The sequence below is a fragment of the Argopecten irradians genome, chromosome 9 (assembly GCF_041381155.1).
Source record: "Argopecten irradians isolate NY chromosome 9, Ai_NY, whole genome shotgun sequence".
Classification (NCBI taxonomy): Eukaryota; Metazoa; Mollusca; class Bivalvia; order Pectinida; family Pectinidae; genus Argopecten; species Argopecten irradians.
The window spans coordinates 23,490,988-23,506,644 of NC_091142.1; the positions used below are offsets into that span (position 1 = coordinate 23,490,988).

The following is a 15,657-nucleotide window of genomic DNA, read 5'->3' on the forward strand; positions in this document are numbered from 1 at the left end:
AAGAAAAAACAGAACAATAACAATAGGGATTTCCATCCTCAATGGAAATCCCTAATAATAATAACTAGATTTGATCGCGATCAAAACACGGGATTTCCACCTATGTAATGATATAAGTAATGTTAGCGAACAGACGATTGCTTTAACAAACGGACAATCTCACTCAATATTAATCAGAAAGCGTTTCTTACGAAAGTAGTCTGGTTCAACCGAAAAACAGATTTAGGGGGAATCCCCCTTTGGGCAGAAGATTTCATAGAGAGGTGAATATATAGGAGCCTGCTGATTGGATATATGTGTGGGTCGGAACAATACATGTAGATGTAAATTTTGTAAAGAATTTTGATAACTTCAATTAACCTGAATAGTAGCAAACGTTAACACGGTCCTCTATGGGAATTTATTTGGTTCTGTGATCTCAAAACGGCCGGATAGTTTCTCAAAATAGCACCGGTTGTGTTTGAACATCCGGTGTCACAGGTGACGGCTCTGCCACACACATAAAAGGTTTTTAAACCTGTCAGTTATTGTGTTTGTGCATTACTTTTATTGTTTGTTTGTTCAAATGTACGTCCTATTAACAGCTAGGGTCACGTAAGGACGGCCTCCCATGTATGCGGTGTAGTTACACATGTACGTGTATTTACGCAAACACGTGTACATTGTTCATATATACGTGTATATGTAGTGTGATAGAACGGGTTTCTATCATTGTTGCATTTATTTCTACAGTATGTATATTTGTTATTGCACTCTTCTAAGTCTTCACTTCAGTGATCTGTTTATGTATCTTTGACCCAAATTCAGGGGAACACCGTGAGAACAGGTCTTATCTAGGGTGTGTTTGCTGTTTAGCAGTCACATTCATCAACCTAGTTGTCCTCATGATCACCCCGATGATGACCGCTGGCCGGAGTACACGTGTGGTACACGTGGGAGGTGTTTATCAGTCAGTTGAGTCTTGTCTGTTTTAAGCGGAAGTTATATTTAGTGTGTAGGTGGGTTGTTGTAGCAACGGTTTCACCTAAATATGGTGCTCTGTCCGGACATTGACCAATCAGTGGTCACTTTGGGGTACTGGGTTGATGAGTTGTTATAAAAGGGGCTGCTTCTAAGGAAGCTTTGGTCTTGACTTAGGGAATAGGTAGGGAGCAGAGCCACGTCGTGCACTGTCAACAGTGCAACACTTGCGGGGTTTCTGAGCTAGACTGCAACGTGGGTCTTTACTTAGAGTGTATCTATAGCTAACGTAGGGTTTGTGTATAATTAGGGGTTGTCAGGGGCTTAGGGCTTAGGCATCCTAAGGTATCCTAGTTTACACCGTTGGTTTTATATACCTCTAGAGTTAAGAACACTTGTAGGTGGTTAGTTGGCTCCGTAGGGTGTTAGGCTTTGTTTAGGGAACGTGGTAATCACACAGGACTTAGCTAATTAGGCCTAAAGTTTGGCTATAGTTAATCTTGGATACATTGTAACTGCTTCGGCATTTATATCTCTTATTGTTATCTGTCTTAACGGGCACTATTGTGAATCTTCTATGTAATAATTAATCTACTTGTCTTTTATATAATAAATAGTTATTTGTACCTGTATTTACCTAGTTGAGTTATTGGATTAGTGTCAGTGCTTCCGCTACATCCTAGAGATCGAACCTGTTGAGATACAGGCCTGTAACCTGTGGAGGAAACGGGATCCGGAGAGGATTTGTGACGACTGTGGACTCTGTTGTATACTAAAAATACTATACGATCACGATTTGGGACTTATACATATAACGGGAGCTACAGTCGGATCGCCCCTCCGGGTCTCTTGTGGAAAACCCTCCCTATTACAGTAGCACTTAAAACATCCCGAAAAGTATTGAAAACTAAATGTAAAAATACCTTCGAAACGGCCCGTGTGTAACGAAGATTGAGCCCAGGACAGAATTTTAACCCGGCCGCTGATTGGCTGGCTAATTATGAATTTCAAAATTAAAAATGTTTTCTGACAGGTAATTATTCCTAGATAACCATGATATGAATTTGGAAATTCAGATTGAGATTTAGGTTCAAAATATCAATTTTGATAATGAATAGGTAAAAACATTAGAATTTCAGGTTTTTTAAAAGTGCAAAAATTCTCCTTTTCTTATGAAGATCTTGGACCAATGCGGAATAACACGTACGATTAGAGTTTTAGTATTAGATATGGATTATCTCCCTTTGGCCACTTGGTGTATCTTGTACACGTAGAGCTGTTGTGCACAATATGTCATTGTATCGAGCGCCTGTGTTGTGTTCCGTCTTCGTATTGGTCGATCGTGCATGTATTGTTATAGTCGGGTATATATATGGGTGTTCTATCCATTTCATTGCGGTGTACTGAAGGATTGAGTTCCTGAACCTAATAGGTTTTAAATAGAGGTGGGTAATAGGAAGAAGGAAGGTATAGGGTGGTAGGGTTGTAAGTGGGGCATGGAGGGGTTGACGGGGGATATATTGTAAATATATGTGTTAGTCTCGTCGTTGTTGGGCCCTACGTCTTGCGTAAAATATCGTGTAATATGTCATTATAAATAAATATTGTTACGTGTTAAAAGTATTTGTCTCGTTTTCCTTCACCGGCAAAAATCAAGCAAAACCCTACGAACCTGGGTTGAAACACACAGGTAGTGAGCCGGGTGTAGTTTGTAGTTATTAACAAACTGGGCCCGTCTCGCTCCTATTACAGAGAGGTGAATATATAGGAGCCTGCTGATTGGATATACTCAAGGTACATCAGTTAATGGTTAATGTGTGGGTCGGGCAATACATGTAGATGTAACATTTAAAAGAATTTTGATAACTTCATTTAACCTGAATAGTAGCAAACGTTAACACGGTCCTCTATAGGTTCTGTGATCTCAAAACGGCCGGGTAGTTTCTCAAATTGAACCGGTTGTGTTTGAACATCCGGTGTCACAGGTGACAGCTCTGCCACACACATAAAAGGTTTTTAAACCTCTCAGTTATTGGGTTTGTGCATTACTTTTGTTGTTTGTTTGTTCAAATGTACGTCCTATTAACAGCTAGGGTCACGTAAGGACGGCCTCCCATGTATGCGGTGTAGCTACACATGTACGTGCATTTACGCAAACACGTGTACATTGTTCATATATACGTGTACATGTAGAACTTAAACATCTCGAAAAGTATTCAAAACTAAATGAAAAAAGACCTTCGAAACGGCCCGTGTGTATAGAAGGTTAAGCCCAGGACAAAATTTTAACCCGGCTGCTGATTGGATTGTTTGATTCTGAATTTCAAAATCAAAAATGTATTCTGACAGGTAATTATTCCTTGATAACCGTGATATAAATTTGGAAATTCAGATTGAGATTTAGGTTCAAAATATCAATTTTGATAATGAATAGGTAAACGCATTAGAATTTCAGGTTTTTTTAAAGTGCAAAAATTCTCCATTTCTTATAAAGATCTTGGACCAATGCGGAATAACTCGTACGAGTTTTAGTATTAGAGGATTATCTCCCTTTGGTGACATCATGTAATCTCAACTAATGTACAACACGTATGGTGTATCAATGTAATTGATGTATGCACTACAAAGTATACTAGCTCCGTACGTCATGAGTACGACCATGCAATCACAACAGATTGAACTACAATATAAAAGAACACACAATTCTTACTTCATTTCAGAAATATATAACTTAGACATTTTACACACTTTACAATTACAATAATCGGATCACATGTATACAATACATGTTTATCCGTATATATTTCATATTTTAAAAATATCTAAATTATAATAATCACATTCAAACCATTTTCATACTGGGAGAATAGAATAATGTATTAACCAAGATAAAGAACAAATACTAGAACAACCGAAAAGCAAGACTTACCAAAATTAATGAATTTCTCGACCGGGAAAACGAAACGTCCAACCAAGCACAGGGACGAAATTCAAATATCCCGAAATACAAAAAGATATATATATCAAATACGTTAAACTGACCACACTGACCAATCAAACAACTTCGTCAATGTCCGTAACAGTCACATGTCCTGTCCGTCATAAAAGTCCGTCAGTGAACACTACTAACGGGTACACAAACATATACTGTACGTACATACACATATAGACAAACGCAGCGCTCGCGAATATATACGATATATTACGCACGCGAGTAAAACACGGCACGGCAGAGATACATACTAATATTATTATTCACTGCAAATTATATATTTGCAAATATTGAAACATCTTTCAAATACACTTTTATACCACTTTTATTTATTACATAAATTCACATAAAATATGACCCTACTACATACATACAGGTTTAAAGGCGCTGATACGTCTCGCGCAGGGACAAATATAAACTAAAATTTCGATTTTTGATGTCCTATATCTCCGCCATTTTGAATCTTATGACCTTGAAATTGGTCATTTTATGTGTCTTAGAGCATGCTCTTTCACATCCTATTCAAAACATTTCTCTTTGAAAATTCATAAATAACGGTAAAATTTACTTTAAAAAAATGAACGAAATGCCATATTCAGAGGGCTATATTTCCGCCATTTTCAAATTCATGACTTTGAAATTAAAACTCTGTACAGAGAATGTGCCAATGTCTATATTTACAAACAATCAACACCTTACAATAAATGATAAAGGTGCTACGAGCTCAGAAATTACGGGAAAAAAATAAGGAAATGACACAAATTGCCATATTTGGAGAGCTATATTTCCGCCATTTTTCTATATAATCCCTTGCAACTCATAAGTTTTCAAAACAAAAGTTCATACAACAGCGGTATGAAAAATCAACACTGTACATACAGGTTTAAAGGCGCTGAAACGTCTCGTGCAAGGACAAATATAAACTAAAATTTCGATTTTCGATGTCCTATATCTCCGCCATTTTGAATCATATGACCTTGAACTTGGTCATTTTATGTGTCTTAGAGCATGCTCTTTCACATCTAATTCAAAACAATTTTCTTTGAAAATTCATAAATAACGGTAAAATTTACTTTAAAAAAATGAACGAAACGCCATATTCGGAGGGCTACAATTCCGCCATTTTCAGTGCTTTGTCTTTGAAATTGAAACCCGATACAGATAATATGTTAAAGTCTACATTTACAAAAAAATCAACACCCTACATTAAATTATGAAGGCGCTACGAGCACACAAATTACGTTGAAAAATAAGGAAAAGGAACAAATTGCCATATTTGGAGAGCTATATTTCCGCCATTTTTCTATATAATCCCTTTAAAACCCATAACTTTTGAAGACAAAAGTTCATACAACAGCCGTATGAAAAATCAACACCGTACATACAGGTATTAAGGCGCTGAAACGTCTCGGGCAGGGGCAAATATAACCTAAAATTTCGATTTTTGATGTCCTATATCTCCGCCATTTTTGATCATATGACCTTGAATTTGGTCATTTTATGTGCCTGAGAACATGCTCTTTCATATGCGCCCTTCGAAACATTTCTATGGTAAAGTTCATTTTTGACCTTTGTTTGACCTCATTTGACCCCCTAGTGAACTCGTGACCTTGACATAATTTCTGATAACATGTAATGAGAAAAAAACGTGAATTATCGTGATCTACATGGAGAATGAAACGTACATGTTGTGTAGCGTACGGTTATGAAATTATGAGCGTTTAAAGTTCGTTCGAAAAAAGCAGTTTTTTACGTCTGTGACCTTGACCTTGAACGTTATCCTCCAAAATCGAGAGTACATTTTAAGAACTCATGTACGTACATAACGTCTCCAAATTTCAGCGCTCTACACCTCTTATTTATTACGAAGAAGTCGTTTAAAGATTTAAAGCTTTTTGAACCCTGTGACCTTGAATGAATGTCAAGGTCAATAAAACAGCATAAGTTCTGTAGACATTCGTCCATGCTATGTCTATACAAAAAATCAAGCATGTGTGTTAAGTATTAAAGGCGCTGAAACCTTTAAAATTTTTGGCGGGAAAACGCCAAAATAGCCTTTTTTCAAAGGCCTATATCTCCGCCATTTTGGATTTCATGACCTTAAAACGTGTCATTATATATTTCTGAGGGCATGCCCTTTCATATCCAACTTTCAAAACTTTTCTGTGTTGAATTTCGTTTTTGACCTTTGTTTGACCCCGTAGCGAACTCTTGACCTTGACATAATCTCTGATAACATGGCATGGGAAAAGCACGCGCAATGTCAAGATCTATCTGAATAACAAAACGTGAACGATGTACACCGTACGGTAATGAAGTTATGAGCGCTTAAACTTCGTTCCAAAAAATTGTTTTTTACGTCTGTGACCTTGACCTTGAACATTTTTGTAAAAAATCGAACGTACATTTCAAGATCTTATGTACATTCATAACGTGTCCAAAGTTGAGCGTCGTACCTTATTTCGTTCCTGAGATATCCTGCGAACAAGATTTGTGGAAATAAGAATAAAAAAGAAAAATAATAATAAGAAGAAGAAAAAACAGAACAATAACAATAGGGATTTCCATCCTAAATGGAAATCCCTAATTACAATAGGGATTTCCATCCGTAAATGGAAATCCCTAATTAGCTCATTGAATAGCATTAGTCTTGGATGCAGCAAGTTTTTTGTGTAAAACTAGTAATATATACACAATGGTGGCTCTATTCTCTGCTCTGCAGCTAATGTAGCTGGAGCAGTGAGAGTCAACTGTATATTTTTGTACTTCACAGGAAAACTCATGTTGTTATTGGAATCACATTTGAAATGTTCTTTCAAAAAGTGTATAATATACATCTGTATGACTTTTATATAATACACCAACATGTACATGTATGTGGAGATGAAGGATAGGGATATTCCACCTGAAGATATATCGCCATTTTAAAATAAGTTCAAAGAAGTTACTTTTCCATACATGTGTATGGAAATTGTGTGATGTCTTAAACAGAAATCCCATTATTTAGGGATTTCCATTTAGGATGGAAATCCCTATTGTTATTGTTCTGTTTTTTCTTCTTTAGGGATTTCCATTGAGGATGGAAATCCCTATTGTTATTGTTCTGTTTTTTCTTCTTATTATTATTATTCTTTATTTTTCTTTTTTTTTCTTATTTCCACAAATCTTGTTAGCAGGATATCTCAGGAACGGAATAAGGTACGACGCTCAACTTTGGACACGTTATGAATGTACATAAGATCTTGAAATGTACGTTCGATTTTTTACAAAAATGTTCAAGGTCAAGGTCATAGACGTAAAAAACATTTTTTTTGGAACGAAGTTTAAGCGCTCATAACTTCATTACCGTACGGTGTACATCGTTCACGTTTTGTTATTCAGATAGATCTTGACATTGCGCGTGCTTTTCCCATGCCATGTTATCAGAGATTATGTCAAGGTCAAGAGTTCGCTACGGGGTCAAACAAAGGTCAAAAACGAAATTCAACACAGAAAAGTTTTGAAAGTTGGATATGAAAGGGCATGCCCTCAGAAATATATAATGACAAGTTTTAAGGTCATGAAATCCAAAATGGCGGAGATATAGGCCTTTGAAAAAAGGCTATTTTGGAGTTTTCCCGCCAAAAATTTTTAAGGTTTCAGCGCCTTTAATACTTAACACACATGCTTGATTTTTTGTATAGACATAGCATGGACGAATGTCTACAGAACTTATGCTGTTTTATTGACCTTGACATTCATTCAAGGTCACAGGGTTCAAAAAGCTTTAAATCTTTAAACGACATCTTCGTAATAAATAAGAGGTGTAGAGCGCTGAAATTTGGAGACGTTATGTACGTACATGAGTTCTTAAAATGACCTCTCGATTTTGGAGGATAACGTTCAAGGTCAAGGTCACAGACGTAAAACACTGCTTTTTTCGAACGAACTTTAAACGCTCATAATTTCATAACCGTACGCTACACAACATGTACGTTTCATTCTCTATGTAGATCACGATAATTCACGTTTTTTTCTCATTACATGTTATCAGAAATTATGTCAAGGTCACGAGTTCATTAGGGGGTCAAATGAGGTCAAACAAAGGTCAAAAATGAACTTTACCATATAAATCTTTCGAAGGGCGCATATGAAAGAGCATGTTCTCAGGCACATAAAATGACCAAATTCAAGGTCATATGATCCAAAATGGCGGAGATATAGGACATCAAAAATCGAAATTTTAGTTTATATTTGCCCCTGCCCGAGACGTTTCAGCGCCTTAGTACCTGTATGTACGGTGTTGATTTTTCATACCGCTGTTGTATGAACTTTTGTCTTCAACAGTTATGGGTTTTAAAGGGATTATATAGAAAAATGGCGGAAATATAGCTCTCCAAATATGGCAATTTGTTTCATTTTCTTATTTTTTTTCCGTTATTTGTGAGCTCGTAGGGCCTTTATCATCTCATGTAGAGTGTTGAATTTTTGTAAATGTAAGCTTTAGCCTATTGTCTGTACAGGTTTTTAATTTCAAAGACATGAATTTGAAAATGGCGGAAATATAGACCTCCGAATATGGCGTTTCGTTCATTTTTTAACGTAAATTTTAGCGTAATTCATGAAAATTCAAAGGTGAAATGTTTTGAATTGAATGTGAAAGATCATACTTTCAGACACATAAAATGACCAAGTTCAAGGTCATAAGATTCAAAATGGCGGAGATATAGGACATCGAAAATCGAAATTTTAGTTTATATTTGTCCTTGCCCGAGACGTTTCAGCGCCTTTAAACCTGTATGTATGTAGTAGGGTCATATTTTATGTGAATTTATGTAATAAATAAAAGTGGTATAAAAGTGTATTTGAAAGATGTTTCAATATTTGCAAATATATAATTTGCAGTGAATAATAATATTAGTATGTATCTATGCCGTGCCGTGTTTTACTCGCGTGCGTAATATATCGTATATATTCGCGAGCGCTGCGTTTGTCTATATGTGTATGTACGTATATGTTTGTGTACCCGTTAGTAGTGTGCACTGACACTAATCCAATAACTCAACTAGGTAAATACAGGTACAAATAACTATTTATTATATAAAAGACAAGTAGATTAATTATTACATAGAAGATTCACAATAGTGCCCGTTAAGACAGATAACAATAAGAGATATATAAGTGCCGAAGCAGTTACAATGTATCCAAGATTAACTATAGCCAAACTTTAGGCCTAATTAGCTAAGTCCTGTGTGATTACCACGTTCCCTAAACAAAGCCTAACACCCTACGGAGCCAACTAACCACCTACAAGTGTTCTTAACTCTAGAGGTATATAAAACCAACGGTGTAAACTAGGATACCTTAGGATGCCTAAGCCCTAAGCCCCTGACAACCCCTAATTATACACAAACCCTACGTTAGCTATAGATACACTCTAAGTAAAGACCCACGTTGCAGTCTAGCTCAGAAACCCCGCAAGTGTTGCACTGTTGACAGTGCACGACGTGGCTCTGCTCCCTACCTATTCCCTAAGTCAAGACCAAAGCTTCCTTAGAATCAGCCCCTTTTATAACAACTCATCAACCCAGTACCCCAAAGTGACCACTGATTGGTCAATGTCCGGACAGAGCACCACATTTAGGTGAAACCGTTGCTACAACAACCCACCTACACACTAAATATAACTTCCGCTTAAAACAGACAAGGCTCAACTGACTGATAAAAACCTCCCACGTGTACCACACGTGTACTCCGGCCAGCGGTCATCATCGGGGTGATCATGAGGACAACTAGGTTGATGAATGTGACTGCTAAACAGCAAACACACCCTAGATAAGACCTGTTCTCACGGTGTTCCCCTGAATTTGGGTCCAAGATACATAAACAGATCACTGAAGTGAAGACTTAGAAGAGTGCAATAACAAATATACATACTGTAGAAATAAATGCAACAATGATAGAAACCCGTTCTATCACACTACATATACACGTATATATGAACAATGTACACGTGTTTGCGTAAATACACGTACATGTGTAACTACACCGCATACATGGGAGGCCGTCCTTACGTGACCCTAGCTGTTAATAGGACGTACATTTGAACAAACAAACAATAAAAGTAATGCACAAACACAATAACTGACAGGTTTAAAAGCCTTTTATGTGTGTGGCAGAGCCGTCACCTGTGACACCGGATGTTCAAACACAACCGGTGCTATTTTGAGAAACTATCCGGCCGTTTTGAGATCACAGAACCAAATAAATTCCCATAGAGGACCGTGTTAACGTTTGCTACTATTCAGGTTAATTGAAGTTATCAAAATTCTTTACAAAATTTACATCTACATGTATTGTTCCGACCCACACATATATCCAATCAGCAGGCTCCTATATATTCACCTCTCTATGAAATCTTGTGCCGAAAGGGGGATTCCCCTAAAGTGCCCAAAGGGGGATTCCCCTAAATCTGTTTTTCGGTTGAACCAGACTACTTTCGTAAGAAACGCTTTCTGATTAATATTGAGTGAGATCGTCCGTTCGTTCAAGCAATCGTCTGTTCGCTAACATTACTTATATCATTACATAGGTGGAAATCCCGTGTTTTGATCGCGATCAAATCTAGTTATTCTTTATTTTTCTTTTTTATTCTTATTTCCACAAATCTTGTTCGCAGGATATCTCAGGAACGAAATAAGGTACGACGCTCAACTTTGGACACGTTATGAATGTACATAAGATCTTGAAATGTACGTTCGATTTTTTACAAAAATGTTCAAGGTCAAGGTCACAGACGTAAAAAACAATTTTTTGGAACGAAGTTTAAGCGCTCATAACTTCATTACCGTACGGTGTACATCGTTCACGTTTTGTTATTCAGATAGATCTTGACATTGCGCGTGCTTTTCCCATGCCATGTTATCAGAGATTATGTCAAGGTCAAGAGTTCGCTACGGGGTCAAACAAAGGTCAAAAACGAAATTCAACACAGAAAAGTTTTGAAAGTTGGATATGAAAGGGCATGCCCTCAGAAATATATAATGACAAGTTTTAAGGTCATGAAATCCAAAATGGCGGAGATATAGGCCTTTGAAAAAAGGCTATTTTGGCGTTTTCCCGCCAAAAATTTTTAAGGTTTCAGCGCCTTTAATACTTAACACACATGCTTGATTTTTTGTATAGACATAGCATGGACGAATGTCTACAGAACTTATGCTGTTTTATTGACCTTGACATTCATTCAAGGTCACAGGGTTCAAAAAGCTTTAAATCTTTAAACGACATCTTCGTAATAAATAAGAGGTGTAGAGCGCTGAAATTTGGAGACGTTATGTACGTACATGAGTTCTTAAAATGTACTCTCGATTTTGGAGGATAACGTTCAAGGTCAAGGTCACAGACGTAAAAAACTGCTTTTTTCGAACGAACTTTAAACGCTCATAATTTCATAACCGTACGCTACACAACATGTACGTTTCATTCTCCATGTAGATCACGATAAGTCACGTTTTTTTCTCATTACATGTTATCAGAAATTATGTCAGGGTCACGAGTTCACTAGGGGGTCAAATGAGGTCAAAACAAAGGTCAAAAATGAACTTTACCATAGAAATGTTTCGAAGGGCGCATATGAAAGGGCATGTTCTCAGGCACATAAAATGACCAAATTCAAGGTCATATGATCCAAAATGGCGGAGATATAGGACATCAAAAATCGAAATTTTAGTTTATATTTGCCCCTGCCCGAGACGTTTCAGCGCCTTAGTACCTGTATGTACGGTGTTGATTTTTCATACCGCTGTTGTATGAACTTTTGTCTTCAACAGTTATGGGTTTTTAAAGGGATTATATAGAAAAATGGCGGAAATATAGCTCTCCAAATATGGCAATTTGTTTCATTTTTCTTATTTTTTTTTCCGTTATTTGTGAGCTCGTAGGGCCTTTATCATCTCATGTAGAGTGTTGATTTTTTGTAAATGTAAGCTTTAGCCTATTGTCTGTACAGGTTTTTAATTTCAAAGACATGAATTTGAAAATGGCGGAAATATAGACCTCCGAATATGGCGTTTCGTTCATTTTTTAACGTAAATTTTAGCGTAATTCATGAAAATTCAAAGGTGAAATGTTTTGAATTGGATGTGAAAGATCATACTTTCAGACACATAAAATGACCAAGTTCAAGGTCATAAGATTCAAAATGGCGGAGATATAGGACATCAAAAATCGAAATTTTAGTTTATATTTGTCCTTGCACGAGACGTTTCAGCGCCTTTAAACCTGTATATACATTGTTGATTTTTCATACCTATGTTGTATGAACTTTTGTCTTCAAAAGTTATTTATTTTTAAGGGGTTATATAGAAAAATGGCGGAAAGATAGCTCTCCAAATATGGCGATTTGTTTCATTTTCTTATTTTTTTCCGTTATTTGTGAGCTCGTAGGGCCTTTATCATCTCATGTAGAGTGTTGAATTTTTGTAAATGTTAGCTTTAGCCTATTGTCTGTACAGGTTTTTAATTTCAAAGTCATGAATTTGAATATGGCGGAAATATAGACCTCCGAATATGGCGTTTCGTCCATTTTTTAACGTAAATTTTAGCGTAATTCATGAAAATTCAAAGGGTGAAATGTTTTGAATTGGATGTGAAAGATCATGCTTTCAGACACATAAAATGACCAATTTCAATGTCATATGATTCAAAATGGCGGAGGTATAGAACTTTCAGCGATTTTGAGGTGTGATTACATGATGTGGCATGTGGCCAAAGGGAGATAATCGGTATCTAATACTAAAACTCTAATCGTACTTGTTATTCCGCATTGGTCCAAGATCTTCATAAGATAAGGAGAATTTTTGCACTTTTAAAAAACCTGAAATTCTAATGTGTTTACCTATTCATTATCAAAATTGATATTTTGAACCTAAATCTCAATCGGAATTTCCAAATTCATATCACGGTTATCAAGGAATAATTACCTGTCAGAAAACATTTTTAATTTTGAAATTCATAATAAGCCAGCCAATCAGCGGCCGGGTTAAAATTCTGTCCTGGGCTCAATCTTCGTTACACACGGGCCGTTTCGAAGGTATTTTTACATTTAGTTTTCAATACTTTTCGGGATGTTTTAAGTGCTACTGTAATAGGGAGGGTTTTCACCGGTAGGGTTTTCCACAAGAGACCCGGAGGGGCGATCCGACTGTAGCTCCCGTTATATGTATAAGTCCCAAATCGTGATCGTATAGTATTTTTAGTATACAACAGAGTCCACAGTCGTCACAAATCCTCTCTGGATCCCGTTTCCTCCACAGGTTACAGGCCTGTATCTCAACAGGTTCGATCTCTAGGATGTAGCGGAAGCACTGACACTAATCCAATAACTCAACTAGGTAAATACAGGTACAAATAACTATTTATTATATAAAAGACAAGTAGATTAATTATTACATAGAAGATTCACAATAGTGCCCGTTAAGACAGATAACAATAAGAGATATATAAGTGCCGAAGCAGTTACAATGTATCCAAGATTAACTATAGCCAAACTTTAGGCCTAATTAGCTAAGTCCTGTGTGATTACCACGTTCCCTAAACAAAGCCTAACACCCTACGGAGCCAACTAACCACCTACAAGTGTTCTTAACTCTAGAGGTATATAAAACCAACGGTGTAAACTAGGATACCTTAGGATGCCTAAGCCCTAAGCCCCTGACAACCCCTAATTATACACAAACCCTACGTTAGCTATAGATACACTCTAAGTAAAGACCCATCAGCCCCTTTTATAACAACTCATCAACGCAGTACCCCAAAGTGATCACTGATTGGTCAATGTCCGGACAGAGCACCATATTTAGGTGAAACCGTTGCTTCAACAACCCACCACACACTAAATATAACTTCCGCTTAAAACAGACAAGGCTCAACTGACTGATAAACACCTCCCACGTGTACCACACGTGTACTCCGGCCAGCGGTCATCATCGGGGTGATCATGAGGACAACTAGGTTGATGAATGTGACTGCTAAACAGCAAACACACCCTAGATAAGACCTGTTCTCACGGTGTTCCCCTGAATTTGGGTCCAAGATACATAAACAGATCACTAAAGTGAAGACTTAGAAGAGTGCAATAACAAATATACATACTGTAGAAATAAATGCAACAATGATAGAAACCCGTTCTATCACACTACATATACACGTATATATGAACAATGTACACGTGTTTGCGTAAATACACGTACATGTGTAACTACACCGCATACATGGGAGGCCGTCCTTACGTGACCCTAGCTGTTAATAGGACGTACATTTGAACAAACAAACAATAAAAGTAATGCACAAACACAATAACTGACAGGTTTAAAAGCCTTTTATGTGTGTGGCAGAGCCCTCACCTGTGACACCGGATGTTCAAACACAACCGGTGCTATTTTGAGAAACTATCCGGCCGTTTTGAGATCACAGAACCAAATAAATTCCCATAGAGGACCGTGTTAACGTTTGCTACTATTCAGGTTAATTGAAGTTATCAAAATTCTTTACAAAATTTACATCTACATGTATTGTTCCGACCCACACATATATCCAATCAGCAGGCTCCTATATATTCACCTCTCTATGAAATCTTCTGCCCAAAGGGGGATTCCCCCTAAATCTGTTTTTCGGTTGAACCAGACTACTTTCGTAAGAAACGCTTTCTGATAAATATTGAGTGACATCGCCCGTTCGTTCAAGCAATCGTCCGTTCGCTAACATTACTTATATCATTACACAGGTGGAAATCCCGTGTTTTGATCGCGATCAAATCTAGTTGTGTTCTTGTTCTTGTTTCTGAAAAAAATGTTATTGAAAAAGTAGTACTTAAAATTCTTTCCATGCATGACCAGTATTACAGGTATACACCCATAGGTATGTGTATGAGAGAATAATCACTGAAGAATATTTGATGACACGATAGATATTATGTTTTTTTTTTATTGCAGGTTGAGTGATTTTCTCTTCACTGTCGCAAGATATTCTGCTAAGAAGGAAGGAAAAGATGAAATTATCTACAGACGAATATATCCTTCTGAAACTGATAAATAATTAACTATAGATCTAGAAAAACAAGTTTTATTTATTTACCGTATGAATTTATGTCTAACTTTGATTAGCCATATATCTTTCTTCATCTTTATAATTGTCACACTATGGTTAGTTGCTTCTAAATTTAAATGATTTTATTTTCAAAATAACAACTTATTGATATACTATTACATGTATATATGTTTCTTCTTAATAAAATAACAAATAGATATATCCGCAGTGTCACTTTGGTGTCAGTTATGAAATGAAATGTAATAAAACAAAAATGTAATAAAACAAAAGTTCACTTTGGGCCCTTGGATACCATTACAGTACTGTTGAGGAGCATTAAGTACAGATGTAAAGTTTAAGACTTTGTTTAGTCCGTCAGGATATATAAATAAGAACTCTCAAATGATAGCTAAGTTAAACTTGACATCTCTGGAGGTGTTTTTGATTAAATTATTTTAGGGGCCACTGTGGCCAAGTGGTTAAATTGTCCAGACATATAGTACATGCATATTAACCCAAGCCCTCCACCTCTGTCATGGTTTGAATTTCATATAGGACAGTTGCCAGGTACGCACTGACTGAAGGTCGGTGGATTTTCTCTTGGTGCTATGGTTTCCTCCAACCACAAATCTGACATACAA

The 15,657-nt window shown here is 36.7% G+C and overlaps 1 protein-coding gene across 1 annotated transcript in view; it reads left to right on the forward strand.

The window, feature by feature from the left end:
* LOC138331823 (corrinoid adenosyltransferase MMAB-like) overlaps positions 1–15,234 on the forward strand; it is a 41,569-nt gene extending 26,335 nt beyond the window's left edge. The window contains exon 9 of the mRNA XM_069279635.1: positions 14,923–15,234. Coding sequence (XP_069135736.1) covers positions 14,923–15,025 — 103 coding nt within the window. The 3' untranslated portion in view covers positions 15,026–15,234. The remainder of the gene's footprint in view (positions 1–14,922) is intronic.
* The last annotated feature ends 423 nt before the right edge of the window (positions 15,235–15,657 follow it).